This window comes from Anomaloglossus baeobatrachus, chromosome 2 (assembly GCF_048569485.1).
Source record: "Anomaloglossus baeobatrachus isolate aAnoBae1 chromosome 2, aAnoBae1.hap1, whole genome shotgun sequence".
NCBI lineage: Eukaryota > Metazoa > Chordata > Amphibia > Anura > Aromobatidae > Anomaloglossus > Anomaloglossus baeobatrachus.
This window is the reverse complement of record NC_134354.1, coordinates 561,543,887-561,568,398: the sequence shown is the minus strand read 5'-3', so window position 1 is coordinate 561,568,398 and position 24,512 is coordinate 561,543,887. Positions and strand designations below refer to the sequence as shown.

General features: G+C 41.1%; 1 protein-coding gene across 1 annotated transcript in view; it reads right to left on the bottom strand.

The window, feature by feature from the left end:
• Nucleotides 1-24,512, bottom strand: part of PCCA (propionyl-CoA carboxylase subunit alpha) — a 926,251-nt gene that overhangs the window by 400,691 nt on the left and 501,048 nt on the right. The window contains exons 13-14 of the mRNA XM_075336705.1: nt 18,599-18,742; nt 12,676-12,750 (exon numbers count right to left, since the gene is read on the bottom strand). Coding sequence (XP_075192820.1) covers nt 12,676-12,750; nt 18,599-18,742 — 219 coding nt within the window. The remainder of the gene's footprint in view (nt 1-12,675; nt 12,751-18,598; nt 18,743-24,512) is intronic.

Below are 24,512 nucleotides of genomic sequence, written 5' to 3'. Positions count from 1 at the left end.
AGAGATGCTTAGCACTTGTTGGCCCTTTTGCCTTCACTCTGCAGTCCAGCTCACCCCAAACCATCTCGATTGGGTTCATGTCTGGTGACTGTGGAGGCCAGGTCATCTGGTGTAGCACCCATCACTCTCCTCCTTAGCCAAATAGCCCTTACACAGCCTGGAGGTGTGTTTGGGGTCATTGTCCATTTATTGAAAAAGAAATGATGGTCCAACTAAACGCAAACCGGATGGAATAGCATGCCGCTGCAAGATGCTGTGGTAGCCATGCTGGTTCAGTATGCCTTCAATTTTGAATAAATCCCCAACAATGTCACGAGCAAAGCACCCCCACACCTTTTCCTCCATGCTTCACGGTGGGAACCAGGCATGTAGAGTCCATCTGCGTCGCACAAAGACACGGTGGTTGTGATCTCAAATCTCAAAAGATCTCAAATTTGGACTTATCAGACCAAAGCACAGATTTCCACTGGTCTAATGTCCATTCCTTTTGTTCTTTAGCCCAAAAAGCAGTGGCAAACACCATTAAACGCTACAAAGAAACTGGCTCACATGAGGACTGCCCCAGGAAAGGAAGACCAAGAGTCACCTCTTCTGTGGAGGATAAGTTTATCCGAGTCACCAGCCTCAGAAATCGCAGGTTAACAGCAGCTCATATTAGAGATCAGGTCAATGCCACACGGAGTTCTAGCAGCAGACACAACTCTAGAACAACTGTTTAGAGCAGATTTTGTGCAGCAGGCCTTCATGGTAAAATAGCTGCTAGGAAACCAAGACAGGCAACAAGCAGAAAAGACTTGTTTGGGCTAAACAACACAAGGAATGGACATTACACTAGTGGAAATCTGTGATTTGGTCTGATGAGTCCAAATTTGAGATCTTTGGATCCAACCACCGTGTCTTTGTAGAAAAGGTAAACGGACGGACTCTACATGCCTGGTTCCCACCGTGAAGCAGGGAAGAGGAGGTGTGATGGTGTGGGGGGTGCTTTACTGGTGACACTGTTGGGGATTTATTCAAAATTGAAGGCATACAGAACCAGCATGCCTACCACAGCATCTTGCAGCGGCATGCTATTCCATCGGGTTTGCGTTTAGTTGGACCATCATTTATTTTTCAATAAATGGACAATGACCCCAAACACACCTCCAGGCTGTGTAAGGGCTATTTGACTAAGGAGGAAAGTGATGGGTGCTACACCAGATGACCTGGCCTCCATAGTCACCAGACCTGAACCCAATCGAGATGGTTTGGGGTGAGCTGGACTGTAGAGTGAAGGCAAAAGGGCATCTCTGGGAACTCCTTCAAGACTGTTGGAAGACCATTTCCGGTGACTACCTCTTGAAGCCCATCAAGAGAATGCCAAGTGTGTGCAAAGCAGTAATCAAAGCAAAAGGTGGCTACTTTGAATAACCTAGAATATAAGACATATTTTCAGTTGTTTCACACTTCTAAGTATTTCATTCCACATGTTTTAATTCATAGTTTTGATGCCTTCAATGTGAATCTACAATTTTCAGAGTCATGAAAATAAAGAAAACTCTTTGAATGAGAAGGTGTGTCTAAACCTTTGGTCTGTACTGTATATATATATATATATATATATATATATATATATATATATATATATATATATATATATATATATATATATATACACACGCACACACACATACACACTGTATATACCGGGATAGTAACTGTCTCTCTCCCAGTCTCTTTCCTCGTCTGTCTTTGTCTGCCTCTTTCCCTGTCTGTCTTTGTCTGCCTCTTTCCCCGTCTGTCTTTGTCTGCCTCTTTCCCAGTCTGTCTTTGTCTGCCTCTTTCCCAGTCTGTCTTTGTCTGCCTCTTTCCCCATCTGTCTTTGTCTGTCTCTTTGTCTGTCTCTTTCAAGGTCTGCCTCTTTCCAGGTCTGTCTCTTTGCCCGGTCTGTCTCTTTGCCCGGTCTGTCTCTTTGCCCGGTCTGTCTCTTTGCCCGGTCTGTCTCTTTGCCCGGTCTGTCTCTTTGCCCGGTCTGTCTCTTTGCCCAGTCTGACGCCCCTTGACGAAGAGTCTATCGAAACACGTGTTGGGTGTTTCATGCTCGTGACAGGTAATCTCTTATGGTTTCTTTATGCTCCTTATGCTCATATCACACTGATTGATGGATGTCCCTGATGCGACTATGTTGGGACACGGCTAGTCACCTATATGTATTATTGTTAACATTGTGACTGAAGCCTGGACGTATACAGGTGATCAGTGTGGTGATTTATTTATAGTATAGTTAAAGTGACATCTGGTGGTGGTAGCCGGTAACTACGGACATCTAGTGCTTTTTACTGCTCAATGTATGTGATTTGAAAGCATTGTATATGTAGTATTCCAACGTTATCCGGTCAGACATACTAGTCACCTCTGAATGTATTGTAGATGGTATAGATACATTGAGATTTATCTGGATATAATGTGACAGTCGTTGTGCTTACATGTGAGCCGACTTATGTGGTAGATATTTAATTAGTATTGACCATCTATATATATCTAGCGGTGTATGTATAACTGATTGCGGTCCGTACATACAGGCTTTGAGTAAACCACTTTTGCTCATTAAACTATCAGCTCAGTGTTTGTAAGGAAGGTAATTGAACCCTCCAAGTATTTTCTTACTAACTTTTACAATATTGGGAGTAACTGAAACCACAAAAATTGATTGCAGATTTATATGATCATTTCATGTAATGTATTCACATTTAAGATATGATCCTGTCTTGAGCATAACAGTTACCAAGCATATATTGTTGTTCCCTAACATTACCTGCACTATTGAATAATTATATTTAATGATAATAAAAATTAAATTTGTACTCAATCATGTGTTTGGGCTTTTATGATCGCTTTCTCCTCTTTTCTCCGGTCTGTCTCTTTGCCCGGTCTGTCTCTTTGCCCGTCTGTCTGTCTCTTTCAGTCTCTCTCTATCCGTCTCCCCACCAACATCATATTACCTCCCACATAAGCTTCTTATACTAACAGTTTATTTTGTTCCTACAGCAACCACTGACCGTTGCTATCAATAGCCTATAGCTCCCACCTCCATTTAGTTTAATGGAAGCAGGATTTTGGAGATTAACTGTAAAACGCGGGGTTAAATTTTCCCATCAAAACATAGTCTATGATGTTCCCTGGGTCACATGAGGCGTCTGTGCAAAATTTCGTGATTGTAAATGCGACAGTGCGAGATGCGGATATACACACGCACACACATACATACACTGAGCTTAATATATTAGATATACATTATATATATATACAGTCATATGAAAATGTTTGGGCACCCCTATTAATGTTAACCTTTTTTCTTTATAACAATTTGGGTTTTTGCAACAGCTATTTCAGTTTCATATATCTAATAACTGATGGACTGAGTAATATTTCTGGATTGAAATGAGGTTTATTGTACTAAAAGAAAATGTGCAATCCGCATTTAAAGAAAACTTGACCGGTGCAAAAGTATGGGCACCCTTATCAATTTCTTGATTTGAACACTCCTAACTACTTTTTACTGACTTACTAAAGCACTAAATTGGTTTTGTAACCTCATTGAGCTTTGAACTTCATAGGCAGGTGTATCCAATCATGAGAAAAGGTATTTAAGGTGGCCACTTGCAAGTTGTTGTCCTATTTGAATCTCCTATGAAGAGTGGCATCATGGGCTCCTCAAAACCACTCTCAAATGATCTGAAAACAAAGATTATTCAACATAGTTGTTCAGGGGAAGGATACAAAAAGTTGTCTCAGAGATTTAAACTGTCAGTTTGCACTGTGAGGAACACAGTAAGGAAATGGAAGAACACAGGTACAGTTCTTGTTAAGCCCAGAAGTGGCAGGCCAAGAAAAATATCAGAAAGGCAGAGAAGAAGAATACTGAGAACAGTTAAGGACAATCCACAGACCACCTCCAAAGACCTGCAGCATCATCTTGCTGCAGATGGTGTCAATGTGCATTAGGCAACAATACAGTGCACGTTGCACAAGAAGAAGCTGTATGGGAGAGTGATGCGAAAGAAGCAGTTTCTGCAAGTACGGCACAAACAGAGTTGCCTTAGGTATGCAAAAGCACATTTGGACAAGCCAGTTACATTTTGGAAGAACGTCCTGTGGACTGATGAAACAAAGATAGAGTTGTTTGGTCATACATAAAGGCGTTATGCATGGAGGCAAAAAAAGCACTTGCTACCCACAGTAAAATTTGGTGGAGGATTCATCATGCTTTGGGGCTGTGTGGCCAATGCCGGCACCGGGAATCTTGTTAAAGTTGAGGGTCGCATGGATTCAAGTCAGTATCAGCAGATTCTTGACAATAATGTGCAAGAATCAGTGACGAAGTTGAAGTTAAGCAGGGGATGGATATTTCAGCAAGACAATGATCCAAAGCACCGGTCCAAATCTACTCAGGCATTCATGCAGAGAAACAATTACAATGTTCTGGAATGGCCATCCCAGTCCCCAGACCTGAATATCATTGAAAATCTGTGGGATGATTTGAAGCGTGCTGTCCATGCTCGGCGACCATCAAACTTAACTGAACTGGAATTGTTTTGTAAACAGGAATGGTCAAATATACCTTCATCCAGGATCCAGGAACTCATTAAAAGCTACAGGAAGCGACTAAAGGCTGTTATTTTTGCAAAAGGAGGATCTACAAAATATTAATGTCACGTTTATGTTGAGGTGCCCATACTTTTGCACCGGTCAAATTTTGTTTAAATGCGGATTGCACATTTTCTGTTAGTACAATAAACCTCATTTCAATCCAGAAACATTACTCAGTCCATCAGTTATTAGATATATGAAACTGAAATAGCTGTTGCAAAAACCCAAATTGTTATAAAGAAAAAAAAGTTAACATTAATAGGGGTGCCCAAACTTTTTCATATGACTGTATATATACACACATATACACACATATACACACACACACACACACACACATATATATATACACTGGACAGCTGGTTCAAGCTAGTGCACGGGTTAAGGCTGGTGTAGGAGGTGCAACAGGTATGGTAGGTAGAGCAGGCATTGGAGTTACAACAGGTAAGTCAGGTACAGCAGGTACTGGTACAGGCATAATCTCAAGATTCAGGACAGAAGAGGACAATGGGAAGCATGTCGCTAGCAATAGACCAAGTAGCTCAGGCACCTCCCATAGGTGCGCAGACCCTGGGAGTCAGCGGCAGAGAACAGACCAGATGCCAGCAGCTGGGAGGGTGGATATGTCGGCGTTTAAGCTGGGAGGAGGGGACAGGACAGTGTGGGGATGCTGATAACGGCATGACATCCCCTATCTATAAAAGACAGGGAAAAACACTTCCTGATCACTTGAGTCCAACCAAAAAGCTTCCCACGAATCCTAAAAACCAGGCCTCTAAAGAGCAGTGCGAGTGGAGCAAAGGTCAATCACACGCACTGCCGCATTTATTTTATGGGGGCGCCAAAGACCAACCAATCATATAGCTGAGCTATCTCTGGTGTATGAACGACCATTGTTCCATTTTCAGAGCTCTGGATCTGCTGAATCAGTGAGGATCCCAGTGGTTCGACTTCAAGGAATCGGAAAGGCATATACTTTAAAATTATATAGTCCCGGAAAACCTTTAGGCTATGTTCACATGTGGCATCTTTTGTGCATTTTTTGTTGCATCTTTGGTGCGTTTTTGAGGTCACAAAAGTTCACCAAAATGCATGCATTTTCTTCTCCCAGCTAAGTCTTTGAGATTTCAATTTTTTCTGTCCACACTGGGCATCTTTTGTTGGCAGCATGTCAATTCTTTTTACAGCGTTTTTGAGCCTTCCAGTCAATAGATTTGACTTAAAAAAAAAAATGCAATGGGCAAAACGCGTTAAAAACGCGTCAAAAACGCTGTAAAAACACATTGCGTATTTGCCGCGGTGCCTTTGCCGCGGTGCCTTTTTGGTGCATTTTTGATGCACCCGAAATGCACTCAAGATACAATGCCATGTGTGAACATAGTCTTAATTCGGAGTTTGTATTCTGTAACAGAAAGGTATAATCACATTATCCATACATATTTATACATTGCTTGTAAATATTCCAGAAGAAATTGCAAATATATACCGACAAATTAAAATCTCCTTAACAAAAGCAGCCCAATTCAGAGATCTACAGTTTATTGACAATGAATTGCAGGGACTGAATACAAAAGCACAGGCATTGCTAGTATTGGTAGTCCTGGATTCTTTCCCTGCCATAACCTTTAGCATCACTTGATGGGTTGTTTCAGTTTTCTCTTTTGGGTTGGTTTACAATCATACACTTCTTATTACACGTTATTCTTTAACGACATGAGGTAGGAAGAAAAAACAAGGACAATTTCTTAAGACAATCGACTGATTGCTGTTAATGAGCCAGTACCTTTGTATATTGCTGATTCCTGTTTTCCTCTCTCAGTTGGACACCATCAGTGTGGCTTTAAGGGTCGCCCCTTATGAAATATTTTAAATGAGCAGTTCCTGGGGCTAAATATTTATTAAACTGCTTCAGTAAAACTTTGGTATCTGGAATATTCATGCGCTAATCAAAATATTCAAGATAGATAGACATGTCCCACTGATCTAAGGGATACAGGAATTCAGTGAAAGCTACACAGCAGCAGGGTTCAGCAGCATATTGCTACTGGTGGGTGGAGGAGCCTTGAAACTCAGACACTTTCACCTGTGGGAAGGAACCTTCCTAATAAAACAGCAGCCCAACTGTGTGCACCAGGGCAGAAAGGGTCAACAATGTGTCTGATAGATGAGAAGGTTTTAGTTTCAAGACAAGGATCACGTAGGAATACTTGTCTACAACATGTACAGGATGGAACACAGATGATAGGTTTAGAACATTTAATGAAATGACACTCAAATTTTATAGTAGAAAATTAAAATGTAAGATAACTTGAAAGTAAAAACTAAAATATATCAATAATAATGGGAAATAATGTTTTTGGATAATATTATTGTAAGCTACTTACCCTGCAAAAATTGATCCCAGAGGTGTCATAACGCCCCAAATCAAATCCATTTTCTAACCCATGCTATTGTTATAGATTGTTTCTAAGGTGTGAATAATAGATGATAATCTTCCAAAAAGTCAGTATAAAGATCTTTTATGGGGCATTCGGTTGTTACATCCATTTTAGGCTTTAATTTGTACTGAGTAAAGAGTGTCAGGCTTTGGTTTACAACAGATAGCGCACTTGACTTTTACAGGTTTTCTAATCCAACAAAAACTAGAATTGAAGCCTCTATGTGAACCATGTGTGGAAAAAAAAAAACATCGAAAAAAAAATAGGAGGCAACAATTTAAGGTAAACTAAAGCTAAACAAAAACCAGTAAAAATATATTTTTATTACATATTCATTAAAATATAATTATCTATAAGCTAAAAATGTAAGACACAAGCGCCCAAAAGGCGACACCACTGAATGACATGATACCACTGAAGATATGACACTTTCATACAATGTCAAGTAGTTTGTGTGCAGCTTGTACAATAGTGTAAATTTGTTGTGCCCTCTAAATAACTCAACACAGCCAATAATATCTAAACCACTGACAAGGAAAGTGAAAATGGCCAAATTGTGCCCAATTATCCATTTTCCCTCCCTGGTGCCATGTGACTCATTAGTTTTACAAGGTCTCAGGTGTGAATGGGGAGATTGTGTGTTAAATTTGGTGTTATCGCTCACACACACTGGAAGTTTAAAATGGCACCTTATGGCAAAGCATTATCCGAGGATCTAAAAAAAAAAAAAGAACTGTTCCTGTACATAAAGATGGCCTAGGCTATAATAAGATTGCCAACACCCTTAAATGGAGCTGCAGCTCAGTGGTCAAGACTATACAGCAGTTAACAAGATAGGTTCCACTCAAAACATGCCTCGCCATGGTCGTCCAAAGACGTTGAGTGCATGTTCTCAGCATCATATCCAGTGTTTGTCTTTTCGAAGTACCAGTGCTTCCAGCATTGCTGCAGAGCTTACAGGGGTGAGAGGTCTGCCGGTCAGTGTTCAGACCATACACTGCATTAAACAGCATTGGTCTGCATGCCTATCATTCAAAAAAGGAAGCCTCTTCTAATGATGACGTACAAGAAAGCCCGCAAACAATTTGCTGAAGAAAAGCAGCCAAGGACATAGATTACTGGAATCATGCCCTGTGGACTGTTGAGACCAAAATAAACTAATTTGATTCAGATGGTGACAAGTATGTCATCGCAGCCATGTGATGAGTACAAAAACAAGAGAATCTTACCTACAGTCAAGCATGGTGTTGAAAGCGTCATGGCTTGGGGCTGCATGAGTGCTGCCGCTGCGGGGAGCTACAGTTCATTGAGAGAACCATGAATGCCAACTTGTACTGTGACATACTAAAGCATAACAACATCCCCTCTCTTCGAAAACTTTGCCACAGGCCAGTATTTCATCATGATAATGGCCCTGAACACACCTTAAAGACGACCAATGCCTTACTAAAGAAACAGAGCATGGGCGCTGGACTGGTCAAACCTCCAGACCTAAACACTACTGATCATCTGTGGAGCATCTTTAATCGGAAGCTGGAATACTGCAAGGCCTCTAACATCCATTAGCTCCATGATGTCGTCATAGAGGAGAGGAAGAGGATTCCAATGGCTCCTGTGAAACTCAAGTGAACTCTATGCCCAGGAGAGTTAATGAAGTGCTTGAAAATAATTATTGACACACAAAATAGACACTTTCGTGATAATTTGGCCATTTTCACTTAGGGGTGTACTAATTTTTTTGTTGCCAGCAATTTAGACATTAATAGCTGTGTGTTGAGTTATTTAGCAGGCACGCAAAATTTACACTATTATACATGCTATACACACACTACTTTACATTGTATCAAAGTGACATCTTCAATTTTTCAAAAAGCCATTCTGACAATATCAGTGGTAAGGACTTCAAATAATGGCACCCAGAGTCCGCCCGTGCGCAGATGAAGCTTTTGGCTCAGGAGCTCCTTCTGCGCATGCGCTGCCTCCGGGCGCCATTTGTTTGAAACCCTCACCGCCGACATGTTCAGAATAACCCGTGCCTCACCGCCCCCTCACAGAACAGAGCCAGCACGAGGCAGACCATGCAGAAAGCAGAGCTAGCACGGGGCAGAGCCAGCATGGGGCAAAGCAGAGCCAGCACGGAGCAGAGCCAGGACAGAACAGAGCAGCACAGCGCAGAGCCAGCGAGGAGGAGAGCATGCAGCCCCAGCACAGCGGTAAGACACCACCGAATTATAAAACAGACCCCATATATTTTTTTTACCTTTTTTCCTCTGAATATGGGGTGCGTCTTATAATCCGGTGCGCCTTATAAAGCGAAAAATACGGTAACTTGAGTTATAAATGGAAGAATCAATGATTAAAATGTTAGCTAACCTTGAAACAGGCACTGATATGAGCACTAACATTCAGTAAACACTAGTGCAGGGTATGTTGACATGATAGTAGCAGCTAATAATAACAATAATATAATTTTAAACAATTACAATCAAAACTGTAAGAAAATTCCAATATTTCAGTTGTGTGAAGCCAGTGGTTTTATGCATGAGCTAGACATAATGGATGACAAGTACAGATGAGCGGACCAGTGAAAGTTCAGTTCGGCAGTGTTAGCCGAAATTTAAATTAAGATTGGTTTGAGACCTGACCTTGACCTGAAACCCAATGGAAGTCACTAATTTGGTAGTTTGGGTCTGCGCCCACATGCAGCCAGCCATAAACAAATCACTTTTGGAGGTGGGGCTTTATGGGCGGGGTTTCTCCCTTTTTTTGGGGGGGGGTGGCGCATACTACATCCAATCATACTGTTACCCCCAGTGTGAGCCGGTCAAACACTGCAAGTGGCTCGCACTGGGCTGAGCACTGAGTGTACCCGAGAACAGAGATCCTCACGTGAGTGGTGTTCATACATAAAGACCCCGAACTCTATTTTTTTGTGTAAAGTCTGTGTTTGTACCATACACTGAACCTCAGATGACAAGTTTTGAACACTGTGCTTCAGTGTGATGTCCACAGACGGGTCAAAGTACGCTGCCTGTAACACTTTTTTGAGCTGCCTCTAGGACCAATTCTGGTGCAATAACGGACAACTAAGGAATTACCGTATTTCAGGCAACAGTGGGTAGCAATTCCAAAATAAGAAATCACACCTTAATTACTGAAATTAAATACCCTATCAAAAAGGTCAAAGTTGCTCAGGTTCTTCATCAATTAGTTATGAAGAATAAAAAAAAATTGCTTGGCTACCTCTGGAAAACTTTGACAGAAGCATGACACACTGAAAAGTCCATCCGTATGAGACCCTTCTAACCACAGAATACACTCACTTTACAAGGAATGAATGATACAAGAAATGTAAAGACAAAATGGGCATTTCTCTTCACACTTAACCCCCTAAGTGAACATGAACTCTATTGCAAGGAGTTCCTCAGGGGCAGTCTCCAGGGAAGCCATCTGTTATGGAATACGACTAAATGTAAAGAAGTAAAATAAAATAAAAAAATTATACACTATAGTACAATAATAAGGCTTTGCACGCAGGGGAAATGTCACAAGTACTTGGATTTCGTGATAATGATGGATGCAAAAATTATTAAACTTAGATCTGCTAAACCACACCAAAAGCAAGAAGACGACTTACTTTTGGTCCACTGAAGCTCCTTCCTTTGCATATGGATTAAAGGGAATCTGTCACCAGGCTTTTGCTCCACCATTTAAAAGCATCATTAAGTAGAGACAGAGACCCTGATTCTAGTGATGGGTCACTTACTGAGCGGTTTGCTGTTGTTTTGATAAAGCAGGTCAAGTAGTCCTCTAATGATAATCTGCTGTAAATTAATCAGTGATTGTATCAAAACTATACTAAGCAGCCCAGTAAGTGAAACACCACTGGAATCAGGATCTCTACCCCCACATTATGCAGTTCTCACATTAGGTGGCAAAAATCTGATGACAGATTCCTTTTAAAAGTAAATTTTGCCGCAACTATATCCCTAATAAGTATATTACTGAAATGAATTTGATAGGGGCCAAGTCCCTGCTTTTATTATTTAGGTAGCTGAATTTGCAGTTTTAGAGTGACCGACTCCCTTTAAGCATAGCCATTTTATAGGATGAGCATGAGAGCATTTACAAGTGACCATATTTGTTATTAAATCATTACAACACCACGGTTAATTGAAAACTCTGTTTAAAGAAGGAACCCTGTGAAAACATAATTATCTTACTTGCAATTAATTCAACAATTAGAAGAAAAAGATGCTGCTGACTAAGAATATCTGCTCTCATTACACAAGACATCAATAGCCTTGATGTCCTTACCACAGTGCTGAAGCCTCTGGCATAATTAAACTGCATTTTGCCTGGACGGTAACATACCAAGGGAAGCTTGCAGGCATCTCCCACCCTTCATTTTCAATTCACCTCTCCCTTAAAACACAACTCCCAGCCCGCCAGGTCTACCTGACAAGTGACAGCCCAATCTGATTAAATGCTTGCAAGGGAGGGGACAAGTGGGCCTCCATGACATGCCAAAAGTGATCACCATGGAGATACATAATTACAGCTGTCAACGCGTCTACTGTCCTGCTGGCATCAATTTGATTGCTCCCAGCAATAATGATAGACAAAGCTTAGTGTGCACTCCCCTACACCCAAACACGATCTATCCCCTTGGCCCATTTAGCTGACATCCTACATTCATATAAGCAAATAACAGCAGTGCATGGATTATTTAAAGCATTTTAATAGTTTTTTTCCTTTTCCCCCAGATAGATTGCAAGCACAAATGTTATTACACAAAACTCCTGCTGCAGCATTAATTGAAGAAAGATTTGATGGGACATTGTCCGTAGGAGGTACGGTCTTGTCCATTATCACTTGTACTTTCAACAGGTCTCACGTTTGAAAACTGCAAATTGCAGAAACTTGCAAGGGCAAAATGTTTGACATCTTGTTAGCTATTAAAATAAAAAAAAAAACGTGGGAAAAAAAAGTCTGAATAATTAGCGTACATTTTAATTCATTGAGTCCCTTGCTTGACGTTCACAAGTGATGCTTAAGCACAGCCTCTAATGTATGTTTTCGCTTCTAATATTTAGCAAGACATAATGCCTGTTAAACCCTTGCAATTTTTTTCTACTCACAGGCTTTGAACACAGCATGAAGTCTCTGAGCCAAGAAAGGGTCAGGTCCCATAAGAAAGAATATGGGGAAAACAATTTTAAGAAGTGAAATAAATCACATATCCAATAACATCTTTAAATTTTGAATTCTCCACTATTCCATGTAAGTAATCAGTCTGAGTAATCTTACACACAGATGGTATAGCCCCTGACAGCTTCCAAGCAAAACACAGGGTCACAGTTATACCAATTCTACTTTCATTGCACAGAAAAGGGAGACCTATTTGTTCTTTTTATGCACCAGAAAATTGATGAACAAACACACTATGCAAAGTGTTCCACTGACAAAAATGCTTGGTCAGTCATAAGCCGGCTGTGTCACAATATAAAGTAATATCTATGCTATCATGCTAATTACCACCACACTACAGCCTTTATTCAGGCAAAATGTAATAATAATGAAATTGCAACAAGATATTTGAACATACCCCTGGCAAATGGTGTGGTTCACCGTACTGGGAAAGACGACCAATAGATGGTAGGCCAAAAGATTTGTATGGATCCTAAAACAGTAAAGTAAAAAAATAAACACCATGAAAAAGTATCAGTTTAAGACTATTCCAAACAGTACTTACACTGAACAAAATATAAACACAGCACTTTTTCTTTGGTTTCCATTTTTTGCTGAGCTGAACTCAAAGACACTTTCTATGTCAACAAAAGGCCTTTTTCGCTCAAATATTGTTCTCAAATTTGTCTGAATTTGTGTTATTAGGCGTTTTTCCTATGCCAAAAAAATCTATCCACCTCACTGGGCGGGGCCGGGTGGTGGGTGGGGGTTTAGAAAACCAGTCAGTATCTGGTGTGACCACCATTTTCCCCACGCAGTGCAACGTATCGCCTTCACATAGAACTGATTAGGTTGTTGATTGTGCCCTGTGGAATGTTGGTCCATTCCTCTCCAATGGTAGGAACTTGAACACACTGTCGTATACGCCGATCTAGAGGATCCCAAAGATTTTCACTGGCCATGCAAGAACTGGGATGTTTTCAGCTTGCAGGAATTGTGTACAGATCCTTGCAACATGGGGCCGTGCACTATCATACTGCAACATGAGATGATGGTAGTGGATGAGTTGCACAACAATAAGCCTCGGGATCTCGTCACGATATATCTCTGCATTCAAAATGGCATCAATAAGATGCACCTGTGTTTGTTGTGCATAATATCCACCTGCCCATACCATAACCCCACTGCCACCATGAACCACTTGATTCATAACATTGACGACAGCAAACCACTCACCCACACAACATCATAAATGTAGTCTGCCATTCGCTCTGTACAGTAAAAACCAGGATTCATCCATGAAGAGAACACCTCTCCAAAGTGCCACACGCCACTGAATGTGAGCATTTGCCCACTTAACTCGGTTACAACAGCGAACTGTAGTAAGGAGACCACGATGAGAACGACAAGCACAAAAATGAACTCCCCAGAGAAGGTCTCTGACAGTTTGTGCAGAAATTCTTTGGTTATGCAGACCGAATGTGGCAGCAGCTGTCCCAGTGGCTGGTCTCAGATGATCTTGAAAGTAAAGATGCTGAACGTTGAAGTCCAGAGCTAGTGTGGTTACACAAGGTCTGTGGTTGTGAAGCCGGTTTGATGTACTACCAAATTCTCTGAAACACCTTTGGAGATGACTTATGATAGAGAAATGAACATCAAATTCACGGGCAACAGCTCTTATGGACATTCCTGCAGTTAGCATGCTCCCATAAAACTTAAGACATCTGTGGCATTGTGCTCTGTGATGAAAGTGCACATTTTGGAGTGGCCTTTTCTTGTGGCCAGCATAAGGCACACCTGTGCAATAATCATGCTGTTTAATCAGCATCTTGATATGCCACACCTGTGAGGTGGATGGAATATCTCGGCAAATGAGAAGTGCTCAAAAACAGACAAGTTTGTAAACAATATTTGAGGGGAAAAAAAGGCTTTTGTGTACATAGAAAAAGTCATAGAGCTTTCAGTTCAGCTTATGAAAACTGGAAGGAAAAACAAGTGTTCAGTTTATATTTTTGTTCAGTGTAATATAGATAATGAAATATAATAAATGAGCCTATACTGTTATGATAACATTCAGAGTCAAAAGATAATTTTACTGTTTCATCAGTTAATCTCATCAATCTTATTATTAACTATATAAAATGTAAAATGATCGGAGAGGTACAGCAATCATGAAACACAAAAATATTAAACATTAAACTTTGCTCATGTGCAGACAAAAGACGAAAATTAATGACACTGCTCATTTGCTTTGAAGCTCATTTTTTATTCTTGAGGCTTGATGTACAGACTAGGTAGAATGAGAACAGATTGTGTTTGCCCTGCTAACTGGTAGTCAGATAAACTCTTAAGCTATGTGCTCACGATCCGGACATGCTGCGTTCTGGGCGCAGCATGTCCTCTCCTGTGGGGTCGTGAATGCTCCTTGCAAAAGAACGCAGCTGGCCGTGCCCATGATCAGAGTAAGTTGCGCTGCGGTCTCTCGCTCTTCTCCCTGCAGAGAATACTCGCAGCTCCGCAGCAATAAATTGACATGCTGCAGCTTGGGAAGCCTGCGGCATGTCAGTTTATTCTGCATGAAAAACAAGCACAATGGGCATGGGATTTCCAGAAATTCAATCAACTGTGCTTGTACTGTACGTAGCATTTTGGCACTGCGTCCAAAACACTGTGAACCCTGATCCTGGGCACACAGCCTTAAAGGGAATCTGTCAGCAGGTTTAGGTTTCATCTGAGAGCAGCATGATGTAGGCAAACAGATCCTAAATCCAACAATTTATCACTTTGGTTTCTGGGTGCAGCTGTTCTGACACAATCAGAATTTTTAGGTTTAGTCATCTAGCAAAGCTGAGAGAGCTGTCCCGCCCATACCAGGCTTTCAATAGAGATTGTACATTGACAGTGAGGTGTCAATAAGAAGAGGGGACGTGTCGGACTGTTGTGCACATGACATTGTAATCCAAGCAATGAGAAGTCCTGTTGCTTAAATAAACATAGCAAATAAACAACAGATCGGATCTTGACGAGACAGGCATCCCAGAAATTTCTATGTTAACCTTAGCAGTATGCTGTCTTCAGCTTACATAGCAAAAACCTGCTGACAGATTCCCTTTAAACATGTAAAATTCCAGCAGTAGAATACAGTCACAAAATTAACTTTTCAGTATAGTCAATTAATAGAGAAGTAAACCTTTTCACAATCACAAATTAAACATTTTGCATTTCATAAGATTGAAATATCTTTCTATAACTAGCGCAAAAAATATCTTACTGGGATCCTTAAAGAAACACTCCCATCAAGATTTTTTTTCATTATGGCTGTGTATAAATGCCTCTAGTGTAGTGTGGGTGTATCAATACAGTTGGGTCCAAAAATACTTGAATATTGACCGAATCTTCATGATTTGAGCTCTAAACGTCACTAATTTTATTTTTATATTTAAAATGAAACAATTCATGCAACTGAAGTGGAGACTTTCAGGCTAAAATAAAGGAGTTGAACAAAAATAACCAGTGAAATGTGTAACTATTGCAACTATTTTTCTACAAAACTTTCTCATTTCAGGGGCTCATAAGTAATTGGACAAATTTACTTTACTGTAAATAAAATGTTCACATTTAATACTTTGTAGAGAATCCGTTGCAGTAAATGATTGCCTGAAATTTGAAAGCATAGAAATCTCCTCCTTTGTGATCTTTGGCCAGGTCTTTATTGCAGCAAACTTCAATTGTTGCTAGTATGTGGGTCTCTCTGCCTTCATTTTTGACTTACACATGTGAAACAAATGTTTGATGGGGTTGAGATCTGGTGATTGACTTGACCATTGGAGAATATTCCACTACTTTGCCTTAAAAAAAAATCCTGGGATGCTTTTGCAGTATGTTTTGGGTCATTGTCCAACTGCCCTGTGAAGCGCCATCCAATCAACCTTGCTGCACTTGACTGAATCTGAGCAGAAAGTAAAGCCCCGTACACTTCAGAATTCATCCAGCTGCTTCTGTCTTCAGTCAAATCATCAACAACCGCTAGTGACTAGATATGAGTGGACACATGGAAGTTTGGGCTCTGCTGGTGCAGATGAACTTTTTTTTAAAGTTCGGTTTAGGACCTGGACTTGACCTTAATTTCATTTGAAGTCACTGATTGGCAGTTCCGGTCTCTGCCCACATGCAGCCAGCCATAAACAGAACACTTTTGGGAGGAGTTACTTTTTTTTTATGGCACACACTACATCTGATCACGCTGTTGTTACCCCCAGTGCGAGATGTTCAAACACTTCAAGGAGCTCACACTGGGCCAAGCACTATGCATACCTGAGCACAGTGATGCTTGTGCAAGTGGTTTGCATTCGTAAAGCACCCAAACTCCGAACCCACACTTTGTTTTCTTGGAAAAGTCTGAGTCCATACCGAACTTCAGGTTCGCTCATCTCTACTAGTGACCCAGTGCCAATGGAAGCCATGCATGCCCATGCCATCACACTAACTCAACTACTAACTCAACTATATTACAGCGCATGTGATGTGCTTTGCATTATGACCCATTCCAAACCTTCTCCATACTTTCTTCGAACCATAATTCTCGTTCAGGTACAGGTTGATCTTTGTTTAAATAATGAATTTCCAGAATAGGGCTGGCTTCTTTACATTTTTTGGGAAAAGTCTAATCTAGCCTATTTTTAATGCTAATTAATGGTTTGGACCTTGTGGTGGACTTTTTTTTCATCCTCATAAAGACTTCTCTTTATGGTAGATTTAGATACTGAAACATCTACTTTCTAGAGAGTGTTCTTCATTTGGGTGGATGCTGTGAAGGGGATTTTCTTTCCAATGGAAAGGATTCTGCATACATCCATTGTTGTCTTCCATAGAAGTCCAGGCCTTCTTAAGTTCTCAAGCTCACGAGTGAACTTTTTATTTCTTGCAGAATGTACCAAACTGTTGATTTGGCCACTAACATTTCTGCTCTCTCTCTGATGGATTTCTTCTTTTTATCTTCAACCTAATGATGGTCTGTTTCTCTTCCATTAAGAGCTCTTTTGACAGCATGTTGTGGGTTCACAGCAGCAGCCTCCAAAAGCAAATGCCACACCTGGAATCAGCTCAAGACCTTTTACCTGCTTTATTGATGATGGCTTAATTATGGAATAGCCCATGCAGCCCATTAAACAGCTTCTGAGTTAATTATCTAATTACTTTTGTTTTTTTGAAAAAGAGGCAGCTATATATTAAAGATCCTTACAACAAATAGAATCTGAATACATTCAAATTAAAGGTGGGAATCTGCACTTTAAGCCCTTATAGGTTATAACACTGAATATTGAATATGTTTTGGTAAATAGCTTAAATGCCTAAACTTGTATCACTATAGGTTTTTATAACCTCAGCACTCAAGGAAGTAAGGGAGGACAAGATTTGCAATGCAAGTGAAGTAATGACAAACTGTAAAAAGTGAACCTCGACTCATCGCCGCTACTGCCGTGACCACCGCTCATACTGCGCTCCATGGGCCATTCCTGCAGGCGCTCTTTCACATCTCCACTGTTTCATCACTTCACCATCACTGCGACTGCTTTCTGCAAAATGTGAAGAAACCTTGCATCTTCCTCTCTGATATGGTCGCCCAAAGTGACCCACGCAGTCTTGTTTTTGTGCATGACGCAACAACCTTGAGAAAGGCATAAAAGCCAAAACATTGGTGTTGCTCTAGTCAAGGTTCACCTTTTGCAGTCTGTCATAATAAATTCATTTGCATTGCAAATCTTGGCCTCCCTTACTTCCTTGAGTGCTGGGGTTATACGAATCTATATTGAGTACTTTTTTATCCTCAAGCACCTATTAATAATAAGTGAACCTGTAATTATTAATTACTAAACTTATATCACTGTCCAAATATTTTAGAACATAACTGTATACTCACCTACTGCTGCTTTCTCCGGTATCCAGCGCCGTTCCTCTCCACTTCTCAGTGACTTCACTGCTCTGCAGACACTGTGTCACTCTGTGCTCTGTGTGACCCGAAAGTGGCTTTTACAATGTAAGTCTATGGAGACTTCCAGCTTACACACACAGCTTAGAGTGAACAGGATAGTCTGAACAGCATTGACGTACTAAAAAGAGGAGCAGAACAGCTCTAGGTTAGGGAGAAAGTGGTGAAAGGTGAGTAAATTCATACACTCATAATAAACTACATACTCATATACACATATTTAATTAAAAAAATCTTCATGGGAGTGCTTCTGTAAAAACACTTTCCATATGCAAGTCCTTGACTTCTTCCCAGACTTTTAGCATCAAGTATTCAGCAATCAAGTAAAAACTATTAGCAACATTATTCTTACCTCGGCATAAACACGACATTCAACTGCCCAGCCATTTATGGGAATATCAGCCTGCTTATGCCTGAGAGAGTAACCTTTTGCAACACGGATCATTTCCTCCACAAGATCTAGGCCAGTTATACACTCTGTGATGGGATGTTCAACCTGTAATGTAAAGAAAGATAGTGAAAAAAAACACAGTAAATCCAGACTGGCAGATTAATCAGTACATTTCAGTTGTAAACCTAGAATCAGACTCCTGAAAACTGTGCTTTATCAATCAGATGTTTACATTTTATGGTTCAAAGTTGATTTTAATAAGCTGTTCAAAAGATATCCCCCCCCCCAAAAAAAAAAGAACATGCATTTTTTTCACATGTATTTTAGTATGTGTTTTTTAGTGGCTTATTTACTACTTCCCCCATTTAAAATCAAGTAATTTAAAATGTCTCTTCTAAGGGGTAAGGTTTGGTGAACTCAAGTGCCACCTAAAGAGCTCAAGTCCTCTTCCTCTGTAAAGAGCCAATTTGCCTATTTAATTTCCCAGAGGAACATACTGCCATGCCAGACCTGCCATATTACTCTCCACATGGAGAAAACGTACCCCTTAGATCCGAGTCTTAGCCTCTCACCTAGCCAAATCAGATACTTTGCACTGACAATTCAGAATACCTGAAAACACCACGTATGCAAATGGAGAATTCCGGTTTGGTTTATATCCTAAGTCCTATGGCAAGGCACATTAAAGGGTCGATATTGACTGTTAGGATTGCTACTTCCGTATAAATGACACCAGAGTTTAAGCCCTCTTCCTCTTTGAAGAGACAATTTGCATATTAAAGGTCTCTCTTAAAACTATTATTTGTAATAAGAAATATGGCTGCAAAAAGCCTAGCAGCTGTGTGAAATGTCACTAAACCACACCACAGGAAAAATGAGCACGATTGTAATGTGTTTAAAGGAATCTGTCAGCAGGCTTTTGCTATCTCATTTGAGAGTGACATGCTGAAGGCAAAAAAATCCTGACTCCAATGATGTATCATTTAAGGGGGCTTTACACGCAACGACATCGCTAACGAGATGTCGTTGGGGCGACGGAATTCGTGATGCACATTCGGCCTCGTTAGCAACGTCGCTGCGTGTGAAACGTACGAACGACTGCTCACGATCAAAATTACTCACCTAATCATTGATCGTTGACATGTCGTTCTAATCCCAAATATCGTTGCTGTTGCAGGACGCAGGTTGTTCGTCGTTCCTGAGGCAGCACACATCGCTACGTTTGACACCCCAGGAACGAGGAACACCACCTTACATGTGTCCTCCGGCAACGAAGTGGGCGTCACTTTATTTCGGCTGCTTCTCCGCCTCTCTACTTCCATTGAACAGCTGCCGTGTGACGTCGCTGTGACGCCACACAAACCGCCCCCTTAGAAAGGAGGTGGTTTGCCGGCCACAGCGACGTCGCTAGAAAGGTAAGTCTGTGTGACGGGTCCTAGCGATGTTGTGCGCCACGGGCAGCGATTTGCCTGTGACGCACAACCGACAGGGGCGAGTGCTCTCACCAGCGACATCGCTAGCGATGTCGCTGCGTGTAAAGCAGCCTTTAGATTACTGAGTGCGCCCGTTCTGACACAATCAGAATTTTTAGATTTAGCCATCTAGCAGAGCTGAGAGACCTGCCACCAGCCACACCAGGCTCTGTATAAAGATTGAGCATTGACAGTGAGGTATCAATCATATGTGCCATTGTAGTCCAAGCAATGGTAAGTCCTGCTGCTCATACAAACATAGCAAATAAACAATAGATCAGACATAGAATTCAGGGATGCCTGTCTTGTCAATGTTTTAACCCTTGCAGTATGCGGTCTTGAGCTTACATAGCAAAAACCTGATGACAGATTCCCTTTAATTGTGTAAAATTCCGGCAGCAGTGTACTGTCACAAAATTTACTTTTCGATATTGTCATTAAATAAAGAAGTAAACCTTTTCACAATCATAAATTAAACATTTTGCATCTCATGAAATTGAAATATTCTATAGCTAGTGCAAGAACAAAATAAAAAAATCTTACTGGGATCCTTAAAGAAGCACACCCATGAAGATTTTTTTTTTCCTTAAATCTGTGTATATATGCCTGTAGTGTAGTGTGAGTGTATCAATACAGTTGGGTCAGAAAATACTTGGACAGTGACTGAATCTTCATGACTTGGGATCTACATGCAACTATTTTAAAAATGGCAGACCGATTCCTTTTAAAGAGGATGTTCACTCCTGGACAACCCCTGATTAATCTATTCAGTGCCCCACAAAAAAATAAAAAAAAAATGTATATTCCCACGTACAGCGACGACGTTCCAGCAATGTCAGCACAGCTGTTCTCAGTGGGCGACGTGACATTGTCTCATGTTACCTCTAAAGCCAATTGGTAGCAGCTGATCAGTATTCTATCAGTGTGACATCTGCTCTGACAAAACAGTAAGGGCTGCAGTGGGTCAGCGTCCTGCGATTTTCTGCTGCGGTCATGTTGGGAGCAGTAGTGCCCACATCATTGGAATGACGCACTTGTAGGTGTGAGTATACATGATTTTTTTTGTGGACCACTGAACTGATTAAGAGGGGTTGTCAAGTAGTGGACAAACTTTTAAATATTGAACTAGAAGAAAAAATAAGTATATATAGAGGCAAATGAGTCTACTGAATTCTGGTCAGGAGAATCGTGGCCAGTCAATCCATGGCAGTCTGTACATGGACCAAAAAACACAGCTGTGTGAATTCAGCCAAAGGATTAATTCACAAAGCATATAGCCAAAACATCATTGTAATAGAATCTTAACACTGAAAAGGCGGAAACCAACAAAAACGAACACTGGAAAATCTTTACAGAATTTCAAAAGATACTCAGATTATATTAGTATTTTTATATTTTAAATTTGTGTCATGATAAGGGGGGGTTTATTGTTGAAAAATATTTTTAGTTTAACAAGTTATTTATTATATGTATTACGTAAAAGGGGAAACAAGCTTTTTGGCTATCCAGGGCAGTGGTTTCAAAATGTGCCATATCAAGCTTCTTTACAGTCTGGTGCATTTACACCAGCAATCAAGGATGTTAAACGACCACCAATCTACGATATGCAAGCCGTTTAATAACCTCTTTTGACAAGTCAACCAAAACTGTATGTGCACAGAAGGATACATTGTGTGCACATTTAAAGAGCTTATCCAAAACTGAACCACCCCTGCCTAATATATTCTGAATTTGTGATGGGTGACCCCGGATCTGGCAACTGGTGAAATAAAAAAAAAAAGTAAAGGAAAAATAAAGAATATGAGAATGAACCAAGCGCTTCAGTTACAGAGGCTTCGGTGTGGCTGTAACAGCTCCCGCGGCCGCCCATTCACTTCCGGTGCCGTGCATTAGGCTTATGCATATGCACTTCTTTCCCCACCCACCTGCATCTGTGATTGGTTGCAGGCAGACGCTGTCACACAAGTTGGGGCATGTCTGACTGCAGCCAATCACAGGAGCTGTCTGCGGGTCGATATCATACAGTAAAAATAAATAAAATATTTCGTGTAGGGTCTCCCCCATATTATGATACCTAGCACAGATAACGCATATGGGTACAGGTTACAGCCCACAGCCGTGCGCTTATCTTGGCTGTGTAAAAAAAAAAAAAAAAGAGGAACCGCATGTGATTTTTTTTTAAATTATTTAAATAAATAAATAAATAAAAAAAAACCACAGCGTGCGGTCCCCCCAATTTTGATATTCAGCCATGAGAAAGCCCAATAGATGGGGGCTGGTGTTCTCAGGCTGGGGAGACCCATGCTTATTGGGCCGCCCCCCCATCCTAAATATAGCAGCTTGAAGCCGCCCAAGATTGTCGCATCCATTAGATGTGACAATCCCAGTGTCAGGTTTCCGGGTTTTCCAGTCCTCTTTTGAAAGAGCTTGCCCTCGGTTAACATGGAGTTTTATGTTCTGTTGCCCTACTTCCTGTCCAGCTGCTTAAAAGGCCGCCTCTAAGCCTAGTCCAGTGCCTGAGTATACTGCTTGCTGTGTGCTCCTGCTTTGCTGCTGCTACTTGATTACCTTTGGATCCTCCTGAAAATCTACCGACCGACTCTGGACCACACCCGGTTTCTTCAAACTGTGCCCGGACTCCGTCTGCCGTCTTTGGTCAGCACGTCTGCCCGGTTTCTTCCGGTTCATAACCATTCTGGACTTTCATCCCGTACGGACACTTCTGGACTTTACCGCTTGCCCCTTGTGTCCCGGCTGCGGCGCATTTAGGCCTTCCGGGGTTGATTGCCGGACAGTCCCTGTATAGGGGTTCGCTCTGGTGGTCTCCCTGGCGGAGTCCGGTGCGTGGCCCCGGGGAATCCCCTTCGCTCCGTTTCGGAAAGGTATTTTCATGTGTTTGTTATACTGTGTATTTCCGTTGTGTATCTACCGTGGTTACATATCATAAACATCTTGTACCACAAACTCGTCTCTGGCTGTCATTGCCCTAACGCTATCGAAATCCTCAAAACATACAATAGTATTACACCCAGCACTTTACCTGGATCTTCCTGATTGCACTTGTGCGGTGGCAATCAGGGTAATAAGGGATTAATAACAGCCCAAAGTTGCCACTAAGCCCTAGATTAGTAATGGGGAGGGTCTATGAGACCCACCATTACTAATCTGTAAGTGAGAGTAAACACAAACACCAAAAAAAATCTTTTATTGAAATAAAATACAAAAAACACCCTGCGTGGCTCATTCATTCTCTGCCTGAACCTCACAGCGAGCGGTCATGTTCTATGGCTGCTCGGTGTAAATTCAGCTATGTAGCAGAGGGTTTGTTGACAATCTAGGGCTTTGTGACAGCTGTGGGCTGTTATTAACATCCTAATATCCTGATTTCCACCGCACCAGGGCATTCGGGAAGAGCCAGGCAAAGCACCAGGACTGTTGCAACTAATGGATGCAACAATTCTGGGTGGCTGCAGGCTTCTATTTTTATGCTGCTGGCGGCCCAATATGCATGAGTCTCCCCAGCCTGAGAATACCAGCCCTCAGTTGTTGGGCTATATCTTGGCTGGGTATCAAAATTTGGGGGGAGGGCCACAGGCTGTTTTTTAAAATGATTTAAATAATTTTTTAAAAATGTCACATGCGGTTCCTCTTATTTTGATATACAGCAAAAATAAGCGCACGCTGGGGGCTTCAACCTGTAGCCGTATGCTTTAGCTGTGCTGGGTATCATAATATGGGGGGACCCTACGCCAATATTTTTTATTTTGTTTTTATACCACGATAGATACACATAGCATCTGTGATTGGAAACAATCAGCTGACACACTGGCAGTAATGCAGATTCCATTTTTCATATTTTCATTCTTACATATAGCTATTGGATTTTTCATGTCAGTATTCACACAGCAGTTTCTGCTTTTCATATATTCCCCTTACATAGTCACTGGTGTGCATACCTTCTCTCCATATAGTGTAGATTTTTTTAGCTTGTTGCACCCAGTTCAGACTCAGAATGGTGTTACAGATGTTATTTCTTAATTGATTTGTAGTCTTTCATTTGTGAACCTGGCCCCACCCACACCTATTGCCAGTCCACATTATACGCATATATAGCTTGGGTCTCAGCTTCCCATACACGGTAAGTTTTTTTACTGCATGAGAGGACACACACTAGCTAGGGACCCCAACGTAGAGAAATACTTTGGCATAGTGTTGGGGCTCTGTTGCATTGATCAATTTAATAGCTAAATTTCTCTTTATTCATATGTTCATGGCAGTAATGCAGATTCCATTTTTCATATTTTCATTCTTACATATAGCTATTGGATTTTTCATGTCAGTATTCACACTGCAGTTTCTGCTTTTCATATATTCCCCTGACATAGTCACTGGTGTGCATACCT